At 38.6% G+C, this 26,753-nt stretch overlaps 2 protein-coding genes across 2 annotated transcripts in view; one reads left to right on the forward strand and one right to left on the reverse strand.

Moving 5' to 3' along the window:
- Nucleotides 1–639: 639 nt before the first annotated feature.
- LOC124160575 (dnaJ homolog subfamily B member 13-like) lies at nt 640–12,277 on the reverse strand. The gene is made up of 6 exons (XM_046536456.1): nt 12,083–12,277; nt 11,755–11,988; nt 6,207–6,375; nt 5,730–5,892; nt 2,201–2,525; nt 640–989 (listed from the first exon to the last, which is right to left on the reverse strand). Exons 1-6 carry the CDS (start codon nt 12,148–12,150, stop codon nt 722–724), a joined length of 1,227 nt encoding a protein of 408 aa, XP_046392412.1. The 5' UTR covers nt 12,151–12,277; the 3' UTR covers nt 640–721.
- A 1,373-nt stretch (nt 12,278–13,650) lies between these two features.
- LOC124160576 (ATP-binding cassette sub-family C member 4-like) overlaps nt 13,651–26,753 on the forward strand; it is an 80,061-nt gene continuing 66,958 nt past the window's right edge. Inside the window, exon 1 of the mRNA XM_046536457.1 lies at nt 13,651–13,865. The gene's annotated coding sequence lies outside the window, so the exon portion shown is untranslated. The remainder of the gene's footprint in view (nt 13,866–26,753) is intronic.

Below are 26,753 nucleotides of genomic sequence, written 5' to 3' on the forward strand. Positions count from 1 at the left end.
CTGAAAGGCACGGAATCACAACTAAATCGAATTCACTAATCAGAGGCAAATCATGTTGCCATCTTACCGTTGCTCTGATAAAAATGCGACGACTTTGTAGCAGTTTATCCCACTACGGCATTGAGGCTTTAACGTTACAATTTAGGTAAATTGTAACCAATCACACGAATATTTTGTGAGATAACCGAGCTTCAACTTGAATGGAGCCGAACCCAGGGTAAGGCAGGCAATCTCGCGGACTCGGCAGAAGTGCACCCGGCGACTGATCGGCACGCGGCGAATCTTTGCCTGCTGCCCAAAAATGGAATTTTTTTACTTGAACGCAAAATTAAATATGCTAAATTACTGTTAAGCTATTTTTGACGTTGATTTTTCGTTGTATTGCTATCAGGTGGCAATCTCAGGTGTCCATAATTTTTCCGACGTAAATTATGCAACCCGCGTGACGTCAAAAAATTTGCGTCCGATTCTAAGACGAACCCTCTTTTCCGCAGGAGTTGCGAGGGAAAAAAACCTCGTCTTAGATTCGTGCAAATACGGTAGTTGACTAAATTTCTTTCCGATTCTGTTTAGCTTGGTTGTTACATGAATGAGTTGGTGAGAAATATTAAATCTAATGTTGACTCATTATATACTCACATAAAACATTTGAAAGAAGTTTGAACATAACATTTTAATTCAACTTCATTCTTTCAGAGGCCCTGGAATGAATGCTTGTCAATCAGATCCTTGGTGGTGCTTGATCCTTTAATGCAACTTTGTTCATTTTGTCTCTCAGGATTGTACGATTAAGATCCTCTGTGCAAGACCCTATGTTCCCCATATCTTCCAATGGAGTAAGTGCTTCTTGTATCATCAAGCGATTCCTTTTTGGTAACGGCAAGATGGGAAACTTTATGTTAAATCGAATTCGCAGGTCACCTCTACGACGACTTCTGTCTCCATAAATTGGAAGTCCTTCTCCTGGGATTACCATTTGGTAAGAGGGCCTAGTAAACAATTTTTTTAAACTAGCACATTAAAGAAGTAATACGTCATAGTCGTATACATCGTTGAGTAAAGCAGTGAGATAATTATAGCACCAAGCTGATACAACTATAACGGATAGTGGTGAGATGGTTGATTGCCTACCTCAGATGCTTTAGGACACTCTTTTCAGTTCACTCTGTCTCACCATTAGCTATCACAGCTGCTTTAGCTCAGTGTTATTATTAGCTTGCTGCAGTACTTCATAATTTTTATGGGGAAACAAAAACCCATCACTGTTCCAAAAACTTTTATTTGCTGTCAACTAGTTTTGACAGCTGTAGCATCATTATCAAGACAAACTTTTTCTTGGCAGTGACGCTATAGCCATTGAAACTAGTCGGCAACAGATAAAAGTTTGTGGAACAGTACTGGATTTTTGTTTCACCATGAATATGTCATCATCCTAGTTCTTTCAATTAATGCTTATAGCATTCATCCAGTTAATCTCAAAATACATACTTAATTTCCTTAATCTCTCGTGTACATAGTTAATAATTATTTTAAAAGGGTGTAACTGAAACGTGGGGGGGGGGGGGGGGGGAGGGTGCTGAAAGATTGATAGCCTGTGAATTGTTGTTCTAAAAGTTTGAACTTGTTTAGCGTCCTTCTTGAGAGGACTCTAAAATTGCAATTTGAATTTGAATATCATGTTATTAAAACTCATATCAATCCACATTAGTTTACTTTATATTTTCATGTTTGTCGATTATCTGTGCTACTTCCCTGTGAATAAAGCAAGAGAAGCACTGCCTTTGTAACTGTATTTTACTGAATTATATTGAAAAATATTGCGTAAAAATGCAATGCGGCATGTTCAGATACTTAAATGAATCTCTCAGCTGAGAAATGGAAAAAAAATTTGCAGTGGCTTAATTATCTTTGATTTTAGCACAGTATGGAATGCTGTCATTGTTAATTTATCTCGTACTTACTAAGGAAAAGAATTAATTTGCATTTTAAGAATTTAAAGAATTAATTTGCACCAATACTGTACGAGCTATTCGCTTAAAACCATGGATGTGACCAGAGAGCAGCAGATACTTAATCAGTGGGTAATGGATTTTAATCTATAGGGGCTTCATTTAGGGTATTTTTTAACATGCATAGGCACCCCTATCTTTTGTAGGTTGTTATTTTAGGAATAGAAGTTATAAGTAAGGCAAAATCTTACGTTACTACGTCTGTGACGGCAATGCGAATGAGTTTTCCATCAATTGTTTCTACAGTGGTCTTGAATCCTGTCAGTGCTTCACAAAGTGAAATGCATTTTACTGTGGAGAGGTAGGCCATGGGTAGAACCCATCCATTCTTGGTGGTTGGCTCTTTGGAGTCGAATTTATTTTCTTCGTCTTCCTCAATCAAAGTAAGATCAAGGTGTCTCTTGTAAAGTGAGGTAATTGATTTTTTCTTTGGTACTTCTGCTTCACTTGCTAGCCTTAGCCCTTCTCTCTTGAATACAGGATGAGGAATGTCTTCAGTGACAAATATAATGTCAGCTAAAAATGAGAGGCATATACCTGTTGAAGGATCAATTTGCTACATTTCTCACAATTTTATATTGATTAAAAAATTTTCATTCTTAATTTCCAAGCAGGTTTTTGTGAATGTAATCATATTGGAAGGAATGGATAATTTATCCCTTTAAGCGCTTTGAAATTTTTATGTGCTCTCATTTCCAAGTGGGATCAATTAATGTATCTTTAGGTCATAATTCAGAGGTGACCATTATATCTTATGGTTGCCACTGTTAAAGGGTAAAGCACATTTCAGTGATTGAAATCCGAAAATTTCTGGGATTTATCCTACAGATATGTAGATATTTATTCTGGAAACTATATTTCAGAGCAATGAATTTCTCTTAAGATTCTCACTCTGATAATAATAATAATAATAATAATTTATTTTGTCTAGAGACCTTACAGCAAAAGATATAAGACACGTCATGAAAGGAAAAAAAATGCATATATATATATATATAATAGATTATAAATAATTGTATGTTCACAGGATATTAATGCTTAATTGGAGGAATCAAATAGGTATTCGTTAACAGAATAATAATTCTTCTCATGAAGAAAAGATTTTAACTTCCTTTTGAATGACTCCATTGACTGAATTGATTTCAAATGCGCAGGAAGTTTATTATAAATTCTGAGGCCCAGCTCGCGTGGGCCCAGCTTTGATCTGTTAGTCCTAATGGAATGATAATGAAGGTTATTACAATTCCTAGTTTCATATTTGTGAACATCACAATTGAGCATAAACAAATCAAGATTATAACGTACAAAAATTAAAATTGATAATAAATATACACAAGGGAGTGGAAGAATGTTAAGTGCTTTAAAAATAGGCTTGGAGGGAGCATCAAAAGGTTTTTTTGCAATGATTCTAATTGCACGTTTTTGTAATGTGAACACCTTGGAGGCATGAGGGGATGAGCCCCAAAAAATTATATTGTATGACATTCGAGAATAAAAGATACCGTAATACAATGTAAGAAGAATATTTAAATCAACAGAGTTCCTAAGGTGTCTTAATAGATAGCAGATTGAACTTAGTTTGTTGGCTAAGAAGTCAATATTCATCTCATAGGACATATTACTACATAAGTATGCACCAAGGAATTTTGTGTGGGACACATTCTCAATAGACTTTTTATCCAATCTAATTAGGATGCTCTCGAGAACATTGCTATTACCACAAAATTGAACAGTGTGTGTCTTTTGTGTGTTTAAAATCAATTTGTTAGCTGTACACCAGCTTAAAATACTATCATTTGCATTTTTAGAGCTCATAATAATGTCATTTTGAGTTGGAGAAGAAAGTAAAATATTCGTATCATCAGCATATAATATGACTTTAGAACCTGGAATATTACTGAGGGAATGAGCTAAATCATTTATGTAGATTAAAAATAAGATTGGGCCTAAGATTGAACCCTGAGGAACTCCTACGGTGGTAGAAGTACTTTTGGAAGAGTATATACTGCCATTTACAGACAGTGAGTTTTAATTTTGTCTTTAGGAGCTAGAAATGCTGGCATATTGAATGAAACTTGATCAGTAGCGAATGGGAATCAATTTTTCTTTTGTAGTATTAGTTAAATAATGAATATCTACTAATTTTGCTCCTTTCAAAGTATCCCACTTTGTTTATCACATTGTTTGCAGTACTTTTTGCAATATCTGAACCACTTTTTTATATTTATAATGCAAACATTGTCAGTCATTTTAGCATGTCTGTCAGTATCTTTACAATGTTGGCCAGTGGCGTAGCCAGGGGCGGTCCGGGGGGTCTGGAGTCCCCCCCAAAATATAAAATCACAATTATTTTCCTTAATAAAAGAAAACAAATTATTGAAAAATAATGAATTTACAAAGTATTTTTTTAACAAATTAAGTTTTTTCGATTGTGAAAAGTGTTAAAATTAGTTTAAAACCCATAACATAGTACCCTATTTTTCAAAAATTTTCCCCCCTGGTTTTGGACCCCCCGAACGAAATTCTTGGCTATGCCACTGATGTTGGCAAAATGTCAGATGTACTAAGGTGCATTAATGGTTTTCCTGGGCATTGGGAATTGACAGAGTCACAAGGGGCCATGACTTTCTAATATCTTGGCATCATTATGATGTTAATTTTGGCTAAGGATGTATCCACAAGTAATGTGATGGCTGCATTTTTATGACCTAATTTCCAGATATTTTACCGTAATTCTGGATTTTTCTTAGGGTGTGTGTAGTGGTACATGACTTCAAGGTAATATTCTTTATGAAGTATAAGCTACGAAACGTAGGCTTTTGCATCGAGATTCATTGGTGTCAATGACTTTTGGGAGCAGCTGCATGTTGCACTTTTTCACGCAAGCTTTCGCAGCCATTGCAGGTTGCATCATCAGGCGATGGCTGCGAAAGCTCGCGTGACCAAGCGCAATACGCAGCTGCTCCCGAAAGCCGTTAACACCAAGTATGACCTACCTCATGGCAGTAAATCACACTAAACTAATGTGATATTTAAAAATTCTCATTACTTTTTGATTAATCCTCTGATTCTTACTACTTTATAATGATATTTATTCATTCATTGCACTGATATCCTAAGATTGGGTATCTACTGCCAAGGCCGTAGCCAGGGGGGGGATGAAGGGGGATTGATCCCCCCCCCGAAATGAAAAAAAATTAAATAGATACTTTATGCTCGCTTGGTGCTCACACGACAATGTAATATAGCGGCGCAGGGACATCTAGTAGTCCAATGCGAAGTCAATAATTATCTAAGTAAATTTGTAGGTGCAGTGTGTGTAGTAATAGTGCTGTGAACTAGTAGAGAGGTGAGTGACTTATGTGCCTCCTGAGGGACCGCAGAATTGACATCGACTCCGAGGAGTTAATTCATTTGATTGCTCCAAAAAAAAACTTGAAGGCTAAATTCAATTTTATAATAATATTTTTATATATTCCTTTAAGGGTTTATAATAAATATGTATATTTAACCGTATATGCTATTTTATTTATCTTATAAAAATAATTTTATGTTTGTCTATTATTCCATAATGCCCCCCCGAAAATATTTTCTGGCTACAGCCTTGTCTACTGCAGCCTTCCTTTTATCCCTTGGCCAGCCAGTTCCCATAGATATCTTTAATGCATGTGTAATTTCATTCTTAATGTAACCAAAATTACTGCTGGCACTATAAGTAACCTGGAATAGCGGCGATCCCTTGGTTGCCTGCTTCAGTAAATTTATACTTTATTCCTGATTCAATCCCTGGTGGAAATTTTACATTGACAATATTTTGTGAAGATCTCGTCATTCCTTCGCATTCAGATTTAGCTTCACACAATTCTCTCCTTCGAATCAACACCTGTAAACAAGCAGTTCCTCCAATTAAAATCATTTGCAGACTTACTTTGACAAAAATCATGATCCAAAGAGAATTTGGATAAGTCTCCACCTTTCATGGAATAGTATTTTTTTTCTTTAAAAAAAATTCTCTTTGTAGCACCTCATTGCTCACGAGCATTGTTCATTCTGTACCAAGCTTAAAATCTATTTTCACTGATTCCCATGTAATGGAGTCATTTATTTATTCAAATAACTAGTGAAAGTAATTTTTATTATTCAGAAGTAAGTTTGTCAGATAAGCAAAGATATGCATTACACAAATGTTGTGATTACCTGTTTTACTCCTCCATAAAATACTTCCTTTAGGGTCAGTGGCAGAGGATGGAAGACATCAGGATCTTTCTTTCTGACTCCTATGTGCAATCCATCTTGATAAAGTGGAAGAGGATGATATAGTGCATCCAGTAGGTCTGCATATGGACTAGTAGTGCCAAAGAATTCTCTGCACGTTGAGGTAAATAATTCTGTGAGTTAATTTTTTTCGGAAGTCCTCAAAATCAGGTAAACAATTCCTTATGTATTGTGCGAAAAATCCACAGGGAAAAAGACATTTGCCTTGACCGGGATTCGAACCCATATCTCCCGATTTCCGGTCGAGTGCTTTAGCCAGTTAAGCTACCAAGGCGTCATTCTCGTCTGTGGAAATTTGTGGACTATACCGGACAAGGTGGTATAGACTGCTGAGCATGTGATACCATGAGCAGTCCAAATCGTGTGCACAGCGGTGCCACAGCCGAAGAGCAGAGCCCGAACTTTGACCACATAGAGGGGGTCGCTCTTGACTGATTTAACACGTTGACCACCATGATGTTTTTAGTAAATATGTCCTATGATGCCATTAGTGTTTTTCATTCCATTTACTATTCCCGGATCATTAAACATTAAATGTGATTTCGTTCTTTACTTTAAAATAAATATTTATATTGACACCACAACGATCATGGCCCATACGTTAGCAAGAGATTCTGGTCACTCCGGCGTCAGAAATCCACTTTGAAACAGTCGCTCGGAGGCCAGTCAGTATGACCGGCGTGGTGTGACGGGAGCCACTCGACTCCGGTCATTATGACCAGCATGGTGGTCAACGTGTTAAGTATAGCTATGCTTGTGTATTAGTCACTCCATTTACATTGATTTATTTAACCATTTGGGAGGAATTGAACCCTTATCCCTCCCGCTTATTAAGGGCTTGTATTGATGTCCAACTATCGTATTTCCATAAAATGTGACCATTTTTCGCGAGCTCGATAAGTTATCTCTATCGCGACAGGCATATTCAAATCGTGGCTCGACAAAATGACTTAAAGTATTATGTCCTGATATCCAATTTGAAATCGCCCAGGACTAGGTTTGCCTGTGTGGCAGTGACGTTGTCACGGTTGCCTATATTTCAGTTAGATAATCTAGTGAACTAGGGTAGTTTCCTTAATCAAAGATAACGAAAGGCATTGATTGCGATTCGTTACCCACCATTAGTGTATTCATAGTATACAAATTATTTGGTTTTAAAAATCCCAGTTTAGACGAATGTTAATGGTCAATTTTAACCTTATTTGAAAAAGGCCAAATAGGGTGGTTTTCTATTATTTTTTTATTGCCTAAATCGAAAGATAATTACTCCTGGAGTACGTATTTCACGCTTTTAGATTTTTAAATGACGATATCTATTTTCCGCGATTAAATGAAAAGTGAAAATTTTCAAGTACGCGAAAACGCGACGCGTAAGTATGAATGCCGGGAAATCTCTCCGTGTGACGTATTTCTGGTTCCCGCTGCCGCCCTGTGAGGTGACCTTGAGGCGAGCTGAGCGCTGATACGACGCAGGCTGCTAGCGGGTAGCTGAGTACCCTGCTGGCTGGTAGCGCTTGGCTTGAATAAGGATTATTAATACCTTATCAAATGAAGAAAACTTTCCGACCTTAGCCAGTTTTAATAAGTGATTATTAAGAAATGTTTCCCTGATCTCTGCGCCTCATGCATGCATTGGTAACCTCAGTCGATGTATAACTCCTATCTTCTCGTATAGAAACTAGGTCCCTGTGACGTCACGTGGAGTGGCATCGCATGGGCGCCAATCTGGCCCTTTTTAAATGAGGATAAAAATGGACCATGGCCATTCGTCTAAACCGGTATTTCTAAAACGAAATAATTTGTATATTATGAATACAGTAATGGTGGGCAACGAATCGCAATCAATGCCTTTCGTTTTCTTTGATGAAGGAAACTACCCTATTGGCGCCCATGCGATGCCACTCCACATGACGTCACAGGGACCTAGATGCTATGCGAGTAGTCCGGAGTTTTACATCGAGATCGTCTGAGATTACCAATGCATGCATGAGGCACAGAGCTCAGGGAAACATTCTTAAGAATCACCTATTAAAATTGCCTAGAATCGAAAAGTTTCCTTCATTTGATTGGGTATTAATAATCCTTATTTAAGCCAAGTGGTACCTGTTAGCCGAGTACTCTACGCTACCGCCATTCTCGGCAGCAAGCAGCCTGCATCGTAGCGGCGTAGCCTCGCACCCAGGTGGCCTCACACCAGTGGCGGATACAGATGGGGGGCGTATGGGGCGCGCGCCCCCCCCTTGCGGGTCCGACTGTATTGCCGAACATTGCACAACCACTTATGGGCCTATTTTTTATATCATAAGATGGCATTGTCTTTTACATGTTTATAATCACTTCAAATAAAATTTTCATATACTTTGCCTGTGACTTGATCATCTCTTATTAACGCCAAAGTTTAGACAACTCAAGATATGTTGCGCCCCCCCCCTTGAGTTTTTTCTGTATCCGCCACTGCCTCACACAGCAACAGCCAGACGTCACACGGGCTTTTTCCTGTATTCATACTTTGCCGTCACGTTTTCGCGCGCTTGAAAATGTTTTATGTTCATTTAATCGCGAAAAATATATATTTATTTCATTTAAAAATCTAAAAGCGTAAAATACGTACCTACTCCAGGAGTAATAATCTTTCGATTTAGGCAATAAAAAAAATAGGAAACCACCCTATTCCCGCTGTGGTTTATCCCCGCGGGTTCTCCAAGGGTTCCGGTAACTTTTCCCGAGTTGGGCCTATCATTAATAAAAGCCCTTCAATGTTAGGCGAAAAGGCTAAATCATTGTATTATCTCCAAAGCGCCGCACGAAACAAGGGACTTATTACGCAATCAGGCAAACGGATCATTTTCATTGTCATAAAGTAATTATCACGGCGTAATTCATTCTTGGGATATGTAATTACTCCCGTGCGCGTGGCTTCGTTTTTCACGCAGTGATTTGGAAAACGTCCGTCGTGGAATGACGGCAAAGTAGGGTTTATTTCTCCGACCACGTATATTACTAAAAACGATCATGGGCGTACCCAGAATCAAAACTAGAGGGGGGAGAGCCGTGATGGTTCAAAATGTTACATTTTAGCACAGAAAATAGGTTAATGAAATCAAGAGTTTTAAGAAAATAATGCCAGTCTTCATTAGTTTATGAAGTTATTGACTTGAAATTAATAATTATTTTTATTTTAGTTCCATGTAACTTTCGTTTTGCGCTAAATTTATTTTCGCTTTTAGGGGGGGGGGGGGCAGCTGCCCCCCGCTGGGTATGCCCATGAAGAGGATCTTCAAGTCGTCCTCTAAATGTGTTGTTCAAGGGAGCTGCTGTATGAAGGAGGCCCAATTCCTCCCCATAGAAGGCTGATTCCTGTTGCCACCTCGGTCGCATTTCAATCGGCTTTCAAAAATATCCGCAGCGCGGTGGTGAAATGCGATCCCCTTTTTTTCAATTATTTTGCCATCTAATGTTTGTAATTGCGAGGAATATCATTGAAAAGATATAAGTTTGATATATCACATCATCATGTATATAAATTTAGGATAACACCCCAAATTACACCATTCTTCCCCGTGAAACTCGGATCATTTCGTCCGTCAGCGACGCGAGTGGCAACTTCTGTAAACCCATTCAAACGCGCGGTGGTTGGCGACAATTTAAGAGGCCGAGTTGAGGATTCCCTTTTGTAATATTCGTGGTGTTGTCACCCACCGCGCATTTAAATGGGTTTACAAAAGTCGCCACTCGTATCGCTGACGGACGAAGTGATCCGAGTTTCACGAGGAAGAATGGTGTAATTAGGGGTGTTAACCGAATTTTGTTTACATGATGATGTGATCTTTGAAATTAATAAAAGCTCAATGCTATTCCTCGCAATTACAAACATTAGACGGCAAAATAATGGGGAAAAAATGGGATCGAATTGCACTCATCTCCGCCGCGTCGCGGATATTTTTGAAAACCAATTATAATGCGATCGAAGTGGCATCAGAAATCAGCCTTCTATGGGATGGAATTGGGCCTCCTCTATGCAGTACCCTTTTCTCCGACAATGGCTTAGTAAGCACGACTTCCGTCTAGTGTGATACAGTTTGGACGTGATATGTCAACACCTTGTGCTGTACACCCAGTGAAGGATTCGCCTTGGAATGGCTATGAGGTGTAACTGGTAGCCTACCTGACCTGCACACGGGAGATCTGGGTTCGAATCCCTGATAAGCTAAATGATTTTTTTCATGGCGAATTTCATTCATGGTATATTTATTAGTATCTTGTTCGTCCAATTATTTCTCGCATCGTTTCTATCGGACCTGGAAATAAAATGCGTTTCTAAGATGAAGTTTCTTGAGGGGCTGCCCGCACTACCGAACATTGAAGAACCACAATTTTAACTTTTTTATATCATAAGATAGCATTCTCTTGTATATGCGTATAATCAGTTTATATAAAATTATCTTAAATTTTGTATTTAACTTGATTATTTTTCATTACGATAAAAGTACAGGTAGCTCAAAATATCTTTTGCACCCCCCTTGAGTTTTTTCTGTATCCGTTATTGCTGTGTTGTAGAGACGTAGTTAACTACTCCCTCATCTAAGAATGCGTTACCATATCAAAACTAGTATATGAGCAACTGGGAAGTTCCTACTCTTACTATTAGTTATAAAAATCATTCGAACTTGGGATCGAAGTGCGAACCTTTGGTTCTTCGGGTCACTGCACTGACCACTACATTACCTAGTACCCGGTATTCCCATTGACCCTTAAGCAGTCGTGTGAAATGATGTTACGTAACAACTCGCGAAGGATCATATTGACCCAGAATTTAATCCTTTGAAGTAAAAATGGTCACATGATTGGAATAAAATCTGAGGTTTAGTGATAAGAAACTAAAACTAACTATATCGTGTTTCCATAAGATTCAGTGGTTTAATTCATATTTTTACAGATACTTTGCAAGTACTGTCTTCCTATATTAAATTTTATTAAAAACGATCGCGACCAATTGTAGAGCGGTATTTTTCGAGACGCAAGCACTCGCGTCGGGTCAAAACGCTAAATTATGATAAATAATGCCTGTATCCGGGCACAAAAATGGTACGGAAAGAAAGAGAAAAGGACTTTAGGAGATGCATGGGACACAAATTGCTAAAATATGTAATTGAGTGTAAGTTTTATTCATTAAAAAATCCTCTCTGGTCACATAGACCCGACGCGACTACTTGAGGGTTAAAAAGGGTAACACTGGTCAGCCGATACCACTCCTCGGCAGACCCACCTATCTTAAGGTCGAACTTTCCGCGGGGTTTCTGAAGCTGTTACCAAATAACATACCTAAACCGTAGAACCAGTCTTTTCGCGTATAATTGATATTTATTCTTGAGCCATACATCTTTAAAAAATAGAAACATAACGAAGGCAAACTAGCATATTTACATCCATAGTAATGCATCTCAAATAAGTTTTAAATATTCATACTTGCCGGAAAGTTAACATCGGATCTCCGTGGTAAATGTAAGGTTGAATGTATTCGTGAGGTCCTGGTACACCTGCTTTGAGCCCCTCCTCGCCATATTGATCGTAGACTGCGCGAAGAAATTTATCACTCAGAACTTCATAAGCTTCACTCACTAATTCAAATGTGACTCCTTGAGGGTGTTCCTTCCTATCCTCCTCTTTTCTCTCTGGGTGCAGGCTTAGTGCCAGACGCCGATATCTACGAGATGGAATTTTTTTGGATGTGGAAATTATATTGATTCATCGATAATAGTAATTATAATATTATTGTATGTCTCTTTTTAGACACTGACTCCCGTTTTATCTCTGGATCGGATGCACACTTTGATAAATTGAAAATGCCGTAGTAGTCGATACCCATGTCGTCGCTTATTTACTGCAAATGAGAATGTCAAAGCCTTGAATATTTGACCCTAAAGGCACCAAGAAAAGCTGATTTCTTGAAAAACGGTCATGTAACGAGTTTTTGCGTAATTACGCATTCCTTGTTGCTAGGCTGCGTTGACAAACTTCTCTCAGCTGTTCCTATTTTCCTCAGATTAATAAACCGGTTAAACATGTGTGATAAAAAGGAGCGATTATCGGCTTCGGTAAAATTATACGCTTAGGAACAAGATTGAAAATACAAAAGTAAAGATTATCTCATGAGTCTGATTGGCTGACTACGACTTTAGCGTTTGTTTTCTTGTTGTTTATTTCGCTCAGAAATTACATTTCCATGTAATTTCAGGTAATTGCTGGCTCATATAAAATTATTTTAGTTTATTAGGAGGTAAATAATCATACTATCAATACAAGACACGCTAGTATTACACTAATCTTCATGAGAACTTGATGTGGAATTCCGATTGAAAACATTCTTGTCATATTTTCATGTAAAAAAAGTCATCAAATTTGCTTTTTGGTTTGGAGAGAAAGTCTTTTTAGTGGGTTTCATTTAAGTTATCGCGCGAAATATAGCATTTTTCTAGGTTTTCTTCTTTTTTTGGTCATCAAGTAAAGTGCTGTTATAGGTAGTCAACTAAGACCAGATCTGAAAATACATATCAATTATAATTATATCTAATAATTATCAATCAATACGTTACTGGTAAAATTGAGATTGGGTTTATTCTATCAATTTATACTAAAATAAAGGTAAATATCTGGGTAACTCAAAATTAATTCCTGAATTCATCAAAACAATGCAAACTGTCGGCGCGCGGAATGCGACGTCTTTGGGAGCACGGAAGTACATTATAGGATACATTTTTCACGACTTTTCATATTAATTAATGGTAAAATCTTAGCCAAATAAGACTTGGAATTCGGGGAATTGAAAAAAACATTTTTTCAGAAATTAAGATATTTTATTATGATTATTTTACCTCAAATGGAGAATATATATCAAAGCGATGATAGTAATACCAAAAGCTTCCTTAATTAAATGGATTTTTTCCATTATGTTTCAATAATTATTTATTTAAGTAACCTTTTTGCCTTAGCTTGGCTCTAGCGAGTACGTATGGTGGAATTTTTAAATAGAAACTCGTCTCTCTGCGCCACTGGTATATGTTTATGCTCCTTATCATATTATGTGCTATAAATATAAAACTTACTAATGAATGCATTCATTCTGTTCATAATGAATAAACCGTGGTGTCGACGAATTATATTTTGTTTCATAAATTCGTTTTGCTAATACCGTAAAATAACTCCTTTTAAATTTTCGTTCGCCTTTGAAGTCGGCTTACTTATCCCAGTTCTCGGCAGAGCGCGCTGAAGTCGTCGCTTGTCCAAACTACGGTCCATCATCAAGCGCCACCTCGCGGCTTTTCAAGAACGTCTTCCAGCGCATTGGTAGTGTGGTAGTGATCCATCCGGGGGATTCCTTGATAACTCTTTGGTTCCTACTGTTGCCGGGGATTCCCCTTAGCGGCCAGCGAAGGAGGAAAGCTGTGGAAATCGTTTCTCAGAAGGTGGCGGAGGCATCGTCCGTCGAAGTGTGCAACTCGCTAGTGAAGTGTCGAGCCGGCGTATCAAAGGAGTGTGGAAGTTAATCAAGTTCTTCTCTGCTGATCGGCGAAATCACTCAAGGTATTTGTCGTTTCAGCTGTGTTTTGTGGCTGCATCCCTGTATTTCGAATTGATTTTACTTACCTCGCTACGAGGCGCGGTATTTCTGAAACTTGTTTGTAGTTGCATGTTGCCCTTAATCGCCTCAGATTTTGTTGTCCATGAATGTCATTAGTGTATGTTTCTTCAATTGGGAATCTCCTTTAATGGACCTGAGATATCATGTCTTTTGGGAGACTTATGCTGCGGAATTCGGAAATTAGGTCAAAACAGAATCGAATGAATTCCAGCATCATAATGGATGGTGAACCTTTTGTTTTGCGGACTATATACCTTGTTTTTTTCTTAGAACATTTAAAATCAATTTGGTAAAATGTAATGCATGCATATGCAAGTAAACTTTGGCTACACGATGCTTGTATTCGCGTTTGTAGACGCGTGAATACTATTCCCACTATTACGATTCCGTAAACGGAAGACACGCGGGTACTTCAATTTATGCCATCGTAATAGTATTCGTTCTTAGAATAATTCCTCCATAAATCTGCCTGCGCAGGTGAATATATCGTGTAAATACAGTGGAAATCTTTGGTAGAATTGCTGTTTCATGCATCTACGACTTGTCTCGTGTAACACAGCGGTGTTTCATGTGGAATACATAGTGTGTAGTACCAGAGATTTTGTATTTCAGGGATGGATATTTAAGGATTCATTGGTCATTGGTTTGTGGTGTACTTTATGTTTACCTCTAATACGTTTGAAGTGTCTGCTACCCTGACAGTCGAAAGGTTACATAACTGTCAAAGCCGAAAATCCTCAATTTTGATAGCGACTGTCGTCAGTTAGCCTCATTGGGATAAATGGTGGTTGGATCCATTCTGAGAGTTATTGATATAATGATACCTTGTGAATTGTGACTTTTTAATGCTAGCTCGCACTAATGTCGTACAAGGTCTTCTGGTTGCCATGCCAGTTATCTAGAAAACCTTGTTTTCCACCAGAAATCGTATAGCTGCTTCATAATCGCTTTGCAAAGGGATAAATAATGTATCCCGAAGGAAGACCCGATAAAGCTTTATGAATTTTTTTCTTCTCGACAAACAATATAAACTGTAGTTCACACCAGGGATTATTGTGCCGTATCGGAACATTTGGAATATCCTCCTTCGATTTTCACCTTACGTCTCTCTATCCTACTTCTACTCTCCTGTTTATGTTGTTCTCGCTTGAGAAGCGAAACCTACTCTTCAGTTGAAGTCACCCGTTATCATTCCAAAATAATGGACGCTAACCCATACTTAACGTGTTTTTATTCACCGTGTAGCCTTTACGCATAATGTTTAGGGTTTTGCGTGGCTGTGAGTCGGTGATGCATAAGGGTAGGATGTAATGCATCAGTGACTCATCAGATTGGCCTGTCCCGGTGGATTGTCGAAAGCGGTGAACCTCTAGTTCAATTATATGAGTGGTTGGTAGTAGTAATGATGCGTTACTGGCGAGGTTAGCAGCGTAGAGTATGAGGAAGTGCGATGGAAAAATTAGTTGCGGCTATGAGAAAGACTGTGCAGAAAAAGGTTGCATTGATGGGTTCACAGATGCAGCGCCGTTATCGGATTCATTTAAAAGATTATCGGCATCTCGGTGGAGAATAAATTTTCCAAAGGAAAAGTTAATCATTACAGCTTATGAATAATAACTGGAATCTTTGAGCACTCGAATCAATAAACTCATCAATCTCTTTCCTGTGGAGTGTCCAGAGTCAGGGGCGCAACTAGGATTTTAGCCTAAGAGGGGTTTTTGGCGCAACTAATTCTGGGGCCCTCCCCTGAAAACTTTTAGCATTAATATTGAGTTTTACGGCTCTCTGAGGGATATTTTATAAATCCTTGCTCTATTATTTAAGTATTATTAATGCAATTATGTAAAATGGATTTAATGAAAACATTTCTATGAGCTCTGGGGAGTGGGGTTTATCCCCCAAAACCCACTGCTGCGCCAGTGTTCCGAGTTGATACATAAAACCGATACCCATTGAAGAATTCTTCTCGGGCTTATACGAAAGGATTAACCTGGGTGAGACCCCGAGAAGAATTCATCGCTGGTATACACTAGGAGAAATTAAAATCGTTTATACCTATTGAAGATTCTGACTGGTGCAAAGCAAAATATATAAAGTTTATAATAATCGATAGAGGGTAGAAGTGAGTAATCTTAATAGGGCGCATCATTTTCAAAATTTTTTTTGAGTGACGAATTGTTTTTTAAAGAATAAATTATCATATTGAAAATTTTCAGGCTAGAGAGAGTGTAGAGAGTCATTTTTCAACGTGCGCCTGAGCCTCAAATTTCAAAATTTTACCTCAGAATTGGCATGTATCTAAATTTTTATATTTTATTTAAGTACAGGCATATGCTGACAAATATCTACTCTGTGTACTCTGAGAATTTGCAGCTGAAAACCCGAATTATAATTGAGTGATTCATCGCGAAGAAAGACAAAAAAATGCGACCGGGCGAGAGGGAGCGATTACTTCAGTAGGCCTGGGGGTGAGACAAGGCTGATTGGTGTGGCCTTTGCTCTTTAGTGTCTATGTCGAAGGTGTAAGAGAGGAAGGCTTGCGTTGAAATTGCATTTAAGTACAGCAAAAATTGCATTGAGTGACCTAATGGCGATCTTAATTGGGGAGCAAGATTGAATCGGTGCGTTGGCGGAAGTCTTGCAGGCGTTGAAAGCACTGATAAATACGTTGGGAATATCATATTAGGAACAGTAGCGGACTTAAAGGGGTCAGCTGCCCCCTCCGTCATTTCTTGAACAATTGAAAAGATGGTAATGTTTAACGTGGCTCTTCAAGTCTTTATTTCGCTCACTTTAAAGCCAATGCTGTTTAGTAATTAATGAATATCTTAAGGCCACTTGTATTTACATAATGGAGGTGAAAAATTGTATCGTAATATAAAGTCGGTGATCAGAAACGTAAGCAGGTTCAATAATTTTATAATTTGGGCTGTGGGAAAACCATTCTGTTGTAGTTAACATGATACAAACTATTTTTACAGTCCCAGGAAGTATTGAATACCTGCAGCCGGTTTTAACGTTTACCGCTTTATTTTCTACTGTTCTGTTAAGTGATAAAAGCTGTCGGCCGTACATAAACTTTGGAGTGTTTTAATCGTGCGCTATTGTCGCATAAGGAAACTCCTGGTTGTTTCAACTTGATTCTATTGTAAATTACCGATATGATACCAGGAAGAGAGTATCTTTGTCAAAGGAGCTGCTATCAACTGGAAAGATTGAATGATGGGCACTTATTATAAGAGTGTAATGGCAAAAGACGAATCTGATGTGTTATTTAGTGTGGCAAGGAAACGTCATTGTCCCTTATAATTAAACTGATCGTAATTGCTGAATACTAAGAGCATTAATGAAATTTTCATCAATATGTTAACTTCGTGGACTTCTGTCGCAGGTGGAATATGGATGTTTAAATCTCTACGTGATCGTTCCTTGCAGAGACTTAACCACGTGGGATAACACACGATCCTTTCCATCGGAAGCCCCAGCAATGCCGAAACCTAAGAAACCAGCTTGAAGTGACGAATGCTCTTGGGCATCTCGTAGGTAACCACCAGTGAGTCTTTTTTTATTGTATTTCGTTCCTCATAAACTTCCTCTGATAATCCAGTCGTAGCACCTAGCTAACTTGATAAATGGAGTTACTTTCCCTTGGTAACCGTAGAGAAATGGAGCGGACGTCACGCTCAAAATTTATAATAAAAAATCAATAATAATCAATAAATTTTACGCATGATTTCCGTTCAAGTTGCACATCGAATCTGCGATAGAATGGCAACATATCCGATTAATTCATGATCATTATGTCTGCATGCATGAAATGCAAATGTATATAACTTATCAAAGGGTAATTTCCTTCATCAAAGAAAACGAAAGGCATTGATTGCGATTCGTTACCCACCATTACTGTATTCCATATATAGAAATTATTTCGTTTTAGAAATACCGGTTTAGACGAATGGTAATGGTCCATTTTTATCCTCATTTGAAAAGGGCCAGATTGGCGCCCATGCGATGCCACTCCACGTGACGTCACAGGGACCTAGTTTCTATACGAGAAGATAGGAGTTACACATCGTCTGAGATTACCAATGCATGCATGAGGCGCAGAGCTCAGGGAAACATGTCTTAATAATCACCTATTAAAACTGGCTAAGGTCGGAAAGTTTTCTTCGTTTGATAAGGTATTAATAATTCTTATTTAAGCCAAGCGCTACCAGCCAGCAAGGCACTCAGCTACCCGCTAGCATCCTGCGTCCTATCAGCGCTCAGAGCCTGATCGGAAAGTTTTCTTCATTTGATAAGGTATTAATAATCCTTATTTAAGCCAAGCGCTACCAGGCAGCAGGGTACTCAGCTACCCACTAGCAGCCTGCGTCGTATCAGCGCTAAGCCTCGCCTCAAGGTCACCTCACAGGGCGGCAGCGAAAACCAGAAATACGTCACATGGAGAGATTTCCCGGCATTCATACTTACCCGTCGCGTTTTCGCGCGCTTGAAAATTTTCACTTTTCTTTTAATCGCGAAAAATAGACATCGTCATTTAAAAATCTAAAAGCGTGAAATACGTACTCCAGGAGTAATAATCTTTCGATTTAGGCAATAAAAAAATAGGAAACCACCCTATTGGTTGGAAAGGGACTTATTGCCTACCATGTAGGCATTACATTTACTTAATTAGAGCTTCCGTCTCATCAGTGAAAATTAGTTTTCAGCAGTAAAGCGATGGAATTTGAAAAAAAATGTCTGAAAAAGACAAGAAGAATTGTAAGAGCAATTTTCGGAAATTAAATGGTTAGTATTTTCTAAAAACGTGAGGTTTCATTACGTAAAACAATATTAGGTTTATTCTGAGTTATTGATTCTGTTTGCTAGCCAAGCTCGCAAAATTTATATACTTAGGTGTTATTCCGAAGAGGATAAATGTAAAATAGGATTTAAAACAGAAGTCATTTGTTTACATATAATCTTCGATTCGAGGTATCGCTACTATCATTGCAGTCACTTCCATTTGTAGACCCGGCTAATCGAGAGAATCGCGAGAGTTGATGAATCCGTAGAAGTCTACTTTGGCTGTAACTGTAACTCAAATTCCGGAAATAGTTAATAAGCTTTTATATTGCAGTAGTGAATTGAAATTATGTAAATTATTCAAAGTCACCGAGAGGCAATATGGGCACGATTGCATTTTGAATAGCATTTGATGTGAGCTAAAACGTCAGGAAAGTTTTTTTTCATAAGTAAGAATGATTTCATTCCACAGAAAACTATACTATCCACATTCAAGACTAAAATAGTGAAAGAATTATTATTTTTAAAGTGAGCTAAAATAAGAAAGGATTTTTTTTTCAGTGGTCGAAGTTGCTAATACGTTTACCTATAGCACTTCCATTGTTTTTTAGTTCTATTAAAAAGTTATATTGAGACTCAATTTTCTGTTATGGTGTTTTTTGTTGCATCGTACTCAGAGAATAAAACTGGGAAAAAAGTTGTGAAAAGCGGATGAAGTAGCGATTTAATAGGGATATTCTGATATTTTACGATACGAGTTTTGTCAATAAATTGTAACGTTTGATATGTAATTTTTGGTGTTGATTGATGTTGCAAGGGAGTTGTTGATGGGAGGGGAGATTTTTGAGGGGAAAGGGAAAGTTGCTCTTCAGTATTGAGGTAAAAAGAAACTATCTTTATCAGAATAAAGAGGATTTGAAAAAACGAACGTTCCTAGCCGTGGATTTTTAAAAACGAAAAATGTCCCATTCTGGTGTATCTTGGATTTCTAGTCCATAAAATCGTATGTAAGTATACCAGCCCACAATTATGTATCTCGAAAAATCAGTCCAGATGGCTGTTGGAAATGAAAATCAAGATCCAAAATCAAAATTTAAATAATCGGTCTGGGCACGGCTTGCCGGACTGATTTTTTGAGATACAGCGCTGTAGACAGCTAACGTGGCATTCGATTTTATGGACGAAAAAATTCAGATGTGATTATATGCCTCGAATTTTATTCATACGATTCTATGGATTAGAAATTCAAGATGCGCCTGGTTTTTTTTGAGACACTTCTTTGTAGCTAGGAGCAATCGAAAACAAACGTCTGACGTTACATTATCAAGTCCCCTTAGCGTGTGCGGGTTTGAGCCAGCAGCGAGCTCCTCCTCCAAATGAATCCTTTGCTCGTTGTGTCACTTGCTTATCTAAAGATTCGTTGCCGAGGCATGAGCGTAGTGCGTGTTGCTCTCAATGCCAGTGGTCTTTCCTCAAAGGCTCCTTAGATGCAACTCATCAAAGCTCGATTCATTGCCAGGAAGGGGTTGCAGCCAGATTGTGCGGGCCCGTCTCCTCGCTGAGTCCGGATATTTATGGACACTGCCACGTTTTCCGCGGGCTCGTGCATCACAGGCGAGTGATGAACAATGATAATCATGAGTTAACTTCTCTCAGTAAATGTGACATGAAGGAAAAAGCGTCGCATTGGACTCGTGTGCTGTAGAAGGTAGAACTATGATCATAAATGTGTACATATATTCCAGAATGGCTCATCATCATCGGTAGTGTATCATATATGATACGTATGGTTTTTTTATAATTTCCTGATCTAAAGGCCTGGTTACATGATACATTGATACGTACGCGTTAATGTCTAAATGAATGGACCCCAAAATGCACCGTGTAACCACCCAACTTGTGCGAATGCTTGCGCAGAAAATAGAACCTGTTCTAATTTGGTTCATGCATTCGTACATGCTCCGTTCCGGTCCACCAAAATCATTCACGCAAACGTACATTAACTTGTGCGTGTTAATGTACCGTGTTTACCGTGTTACCGCCTTAAGAGTGTGAACAAGAGCTGATTGCCGCTTGTATCGTAATCTATACACTCTGCGCTTGAAAATACTCAGCTGTTTTCCATCTCTCTCTTAAATCTCAAGCGTGGTTAATGAGGAAAGATTCCAGTTTTGGTATTGTTCTACAGTGAGTGGCATTAAGGAAGGGGAGTACCATTAATTGATACTATTTTACTATTGACTGATATTATTTCAATAACAGGACCTTATATAACAGCAACACCCTGCATGTATGCATTTTTTATTTTTGCAAAAAACTTTTCTTGTAATTGCTACATTATTTTTACGTATCATAGGAGATGCAAGGGGTTACTATCGCTACGATTACAATTTTTTAAGCGGATTAATATTTTTATCGTGGTCAGGTCATCAACTATAAGAAATAGTATTCGAAGTGGTCGGAAAATGTATGGAGAGGTGATCTCATGTTGACAATGAGGAGTCATGCCAATGCGCTGGATGTTGAGTATTTGTTCTGTACGCGGTAAGACGGAGAAAGTGGAGAGGGTGTGTAGAAAATGTTAATAAGAATACGTCCAAGGTATCCGCTGAGATAATTTCTCTCTGAGAAACGGGCATATCTCCTTTTCTCAGTAAATGAAGGTGGGACCCTCAGCGTATAGAAGTTTTCCTGGTGAACCTCTGCGATGAGTCTTTCTCGGAGTCCGACCGGGTCTGGCCAGTGGGGTAGCCAGGAATTTCGTTGGGGGAGGATCCATAGCCAGGGTAGAAAAATTTTGAGAAACAGGGTACTAAGTAGAGGGTAACTAATTTTAACACTTTTCACATATCGAGAAAAACTTAATTGTCCAAAGAAATGTTTTGTAAATTCATGATTTTTCAATACTTTGTTTTCTTTTATGTAGAAATAAATTGTGTTTCTATATTACGGCGGGCGAGGAGGATTTCGTAGCGAGGGGGGAGGTCTGGACTACCCCTCGCTACGCCACTGGGTCAGGCTCTCTATTTCTGCCCGTTTCAGTGGAACGCTTTGTCGGTGGCGATGGAAACGTATTCCATTGAAAGTCGGCAGAAATAGTGAGCTTGACCCGGTCGGAAGCCTAAGATAGATTCATCGCCTCGTAGTAATTACGAGAAAACTCGCTTATAACGAATTTCCGAGGACGATCGTTCTATTTTGTAATAATTAAATTTTAATTTTACAAAAGCCTAAGATAGATTCATCGCCTCGTAGTAATTACGAGAAAACTCGCTTATAACGAATTTCCGAGGACGATCGTTCTATTTTGTAATAATTAAATTTTAATTTTACAAAATAGAACATTACAAAATAGAAAAGAATAAATAAATTAAAAATAATGTTTGGGATTTCGTTATATCCATAATAATAATAATAATAAGGACTTTGCCTTATGCATCACAGGATTGCCGGCTAATATTCCGTAAATCGTCTTTATTAAACCCTCTATAAAGATCCAATGGACATATATGTCCCAAACTTTTTAACTTCTCTCAAAATTAAATGAGAAGGTGTGTGACTGTAAGAATTAGTTCTATTGAAGAATAGGCTATTTGCTTATGGTTTTTTAAAATTCTCTTTGTGATATCCTTTTGATATTGTAGTTTACACATCGCTTAGAACTTTCAATTGAAATGCTGTTTACGAAGTGGAAATTTGATAGTTTATAACAAATCGATGAGAAGGTCAATCATAACGGGACTTTCGGTTTATCCTTTATGCCTACCTAGCCTGTGGAATTAGTATGAAAAACTCCGCATTTGTGCTGTAATTTTCACAAAATTAGTGTTTTTTTGTCGTGGGATACATATCCTTACGGACCATTAGGGAGCGAGATTTGGTATTATTTCAAGTCCAAGATTGTATCTCAGAAAGTATTAGAGCTATTGCTTTTATATAAAATGTTCTTGGAATCCAATCATTAATACTAGCCTGAAAGAAGTAGAAAGAAGAAGAATCTAATGGCTGCAATCTTTTAGGGTTAGGCAGCTGATGCGTAGCAATTAACCATCATCCTACCCTTCCCATCAAACGGCTGTAAACGGAAGGATATTAAGATCAACGGTAGAACTATGTGGTGATGGTCAACGTGAGAACATCTTATGATAAAATAAGGGACGGTCAAGTAGCGAAGATGGCATTAATTTCTTTATGAAAGGGGAAACAATAGGGTGGTTTCCTACTATTTTTTATTGCCTAAATCGAAAGATTATTACACCTGGAGTACGTATTTCACGCATTTAGATTTTTAAATGACGATATCTATTTTTCGCGATTAAATGAAAAGTGAAAATTTTCAAGCGCGCGAAAACGCGACGCGTAAGTATGAATGCCGGGAAATCTCTCCGTGAGACTTATTTCTAGTTCCCGCTGCCCCCCTGTAAGGTGACCTTGAGGCGAGGCTTAGCGCTGACACGACGCAGGCTGCTAGCGGATAGCTGAGTACCCTGCTGGCTGGTAGCGCTTGTCTTAAATAAGGATTATTAATGCCTTATCAAATGAAGAAAACTTTCCGACCTTAGCCAGTTTTAATAAGTGATTATTAAGACATGTTTCCCTGAGCTCTACGCCTCTTGCATGCATTGGTAATCTCAGACGACGTAAAACTCCTATCTAATCGTATAGAAACTAGGTCCCTGTGACGTCACGTGGAGTGGCATCGCATGGGCGCCAATCTGGCCCTTTTCAAATGAGGATAAAAATGGACCATTGCCATTCGTCTAAACCGCTATTTCTAAAACGAAATAATTTGTATATTTTGAATATGTACACTAATGGTGGGTAACGAATCGCAATCAATGCTTTTCGTTTTCTTTGATGAAGGAAACTACCCTATTCCCCAAGGGACCAAAGAATAGTTCGAAATAGCGGGGATTTCGTATCATCCGAACTCGTTACTGGCGTGGAAACTAACAATAGCGATCATAGGAAAGTCCAAGGGATCGGAAACTCACCTCGTTAAAGGCGGGATTTCGTTACATGCGCGATCGTTACAAGCGAGTTTTACTGTGTATTTGCAAGAGCGCTCGTGGTGGCTGCGCAGTACCTAGAAGCTGGAGCCAACATTCAAACCAAACATAAAATCGTTCCAGACTCGATTTTTTGGAAGTTCAATAAAGTGTGGAAATTACCATTTGTGTTCTTCTATCATGGTTATTCAAACCCTAAATTCAGTCTTACTATGGGGATGTGGAAAGTTTACGTGTGAAATATTTTAAAATTGATTTTTTTGAAATTCTGGAACGTCTTCTTTTTCGTGAGTATCGAATTTAAGGGAATTAAAATTTCCAATCGAAATATACAAGATTATTATTATAGTATTTTACCTATTAAGGTAGGTTTCCATGGAGTATTCGAGAAGCGATCTGGGAGCCTCCCTTTCCTTCCAGCACTGCCTTCTTTAACTCACTGTAAGGCCTACTCTCTTTCAATCTATCCAAAAATCCTATTCTTTTCCTTCCCCTCCCTCGTTTCCCTAACATTCTACCCTCCAACACCATTTTCAACATCCCCTCCCCGCTAAGTACTCGCTCCATCCATACCTTCTGCCTCCTGCGTATCTCATCTAAAAGCTGCCTCTCCTCGCCAACCATATCCAGCACTTCGTCATTCCTTTTCCTCTCCGTCCATTTCACCCTCTCCATTCTTCTCCATACCCACATCTCGAATGCCTACAATCATCTCTCGTCTTCTTTCCTCAGATATACAAGATAAAAACATTAAATCATATAATTATTATTGCATTATATGACCTATACAAGATAAAAACAAACTGTATAGCCGGAGTGACACCCACTCGGGATAACGCGACCGTGAAATATACCATTTTAATTAGAGATGGGTCGAATAGCAGATTTCTCGAATTCGAATATCGAATTCGAATATTAAATTATTGCTCGAATACTCGAATACCTCGAATTTCGAATACCTCGAATACTCAATGATGAATGCTGGAATGTTTGACTCGGTTGCCTATGCAGCAGGCAACACAAGATTTTGGGGAGTAATTTTGATTTCCTTTAAATGATTCAAACAGGAATTTAGCTGATTAATGAATATTTTAATTTTATGGAAACAATTTGGCGTATAATTAATTCAACTAACATCGCTTTACCCCCACTCCTGCTGCCAAGTGCTAGCTGACAATCTGAGGCATTTTGCAAAATACAAGCTCTTTTCCACCGGATTTTCTTCAATTATTTTCAGTCCATCTTTGAGAGTTCTCACGAGATAAGAAGATGAATTGGAATTGCTATCAGGGAGAAACCAAATATTCTGAGAAAATATCCCTTTGTCTGGGACTGTAACAATAAAGATTTATAGCACCACTCATAAATTGTAACTTGATATATGTTTTCGGAAAAAAATACCGCATCATCTTCCGAGAAGCTCAGCTGCTCATATCGAGTTTCGCTAGAATGCTAAGTCTCCGTCGTATTTTGACATTTATTTCTTTGCGTAAAATGATTAAATAAACTCAGAAATACGTCGTGTTTGGTCTTATTCTTTTTGAAATTACGCGCACATTACTAATATTTCAATTCAATAAAGGTGTGACATCAATTGACGAAAGTCATTCTTAGACACCTTTTGTGCTAATAGATGACCCATGCAGCGGTTGACCTCCACAGAAATGGGGAACTTCGAAGCTGTTAGGGAAAAAAAAGGTCAGTGGGGGAGAAAAGGGAGGGCCCGAAACACGTTTCTATTGTTCTCGTGTAACTTGGTATTTTTTCGAAGCTAAGGTATTCGTAATATGATCCCTGCGCGAGCTGTGACCTTTTTTTTATTTCGAAGAAGAGGAAAGCCTCAGAGGGAGGGGATAGTGCTGAATGGAGAGGGATACCGGATCTTGGGAAATGCGCTAATGTAAGTATCCCACGGTACTCACTCAGCAGTGGAAATCCAGAAATGGGGAACTTCGAAGCAGGTAGCCAGAAAAAGGTCAGTGGGTGAGAAAAGGGGGGAGGGCGTGAAACACGTTTTTATTGTTCTCGTAACTCGATATTTTTTTCGAAGCAGGGGTCTTCGTAATGCGATCCCTGCGCGAGCTGGGACCTTTTGTTTGATTTCGGAGAAGAGGAAAGCGTCAGAGTGGGTGAGGCGAGTGCTGAATGGAGGGGGATAGCGGATCGTGGTAAATGCCCTAAGGTTGCTATCCTACGGCACTGAGGTTCTCCTGGTGGGGGGAATCTGGGATTTTCGGATTTTTTCACCCGACCGTTTTCGGTTCCCCTCGACGAACTCTTTTCGCCGCTAAAATCCACGAATTTGATGTAATTCGTCAACTTGAGTAAAACGGCGCTGCGAGCACTAAATGACTACAGTTCTCTACATTTTTCCGAGTCAACTAACAACGACGTGTGTGCGACAGTGTATGACGCGAAATTCAAAGTATTCGAGGTATTCGAGGCGGTACTTTTCGCATAACTATTCGAAACCTCGAATATCGAATACTTTCTAGTATTCGAGGTATTCGAGTATTCGCGGATACTATTCGCACATCTCTAATTTTTATCTTTCTCGAATGCTCAGAAGCCGAAACTCGCTTCGTCCGTTCTCTAAAACTCCTCAGAGTTAATATATCCAAGTTATGTAAATTCTCTCAAAATCTCTCAAATTAATCGAAACTCCGCTGCTAATAGTTATGTTTCGATCCCAGAAGTTGAGTGGAGGGGGAAAAGAGGGAATAGCTTCGGTGTCTACAAATGCGGCCAAGACTTCAATGGCCTAACCGCTGGTCACGTGACCTTTGGTAGGTTTGATTGTCTGATTCCGACGATGGATTATGTTTACATGTTTTTTGTTTATTTAGATTGGAGATTTTAATTCTATCAAATCTAGCAATCACGAGGAAGGGGAAGTGGTAGTGTTTCAGTAAAATCTGTTTTCAAGTATTTAATTATATGAATACATCCCATATAAAAATTGATGGTGGGGACTTAATTTTTGACCTGAGCTTTTGGGTACTGCGTAGCCATCATGAGCACTCTTTTTACAGT

Source organism: Ischnura elegans, chromosome 6, assembly GCF_921293095.1.
Source record: "Ischnura elegans chromosome 6, ioIscEleg1.1, whole genome shotgun sequence".
NCBI lineage: Eukaryota > Metazoa > Arthropoda > Insecta > Odonata > Coenagrionidae > Ischnura > Ischnura elegans.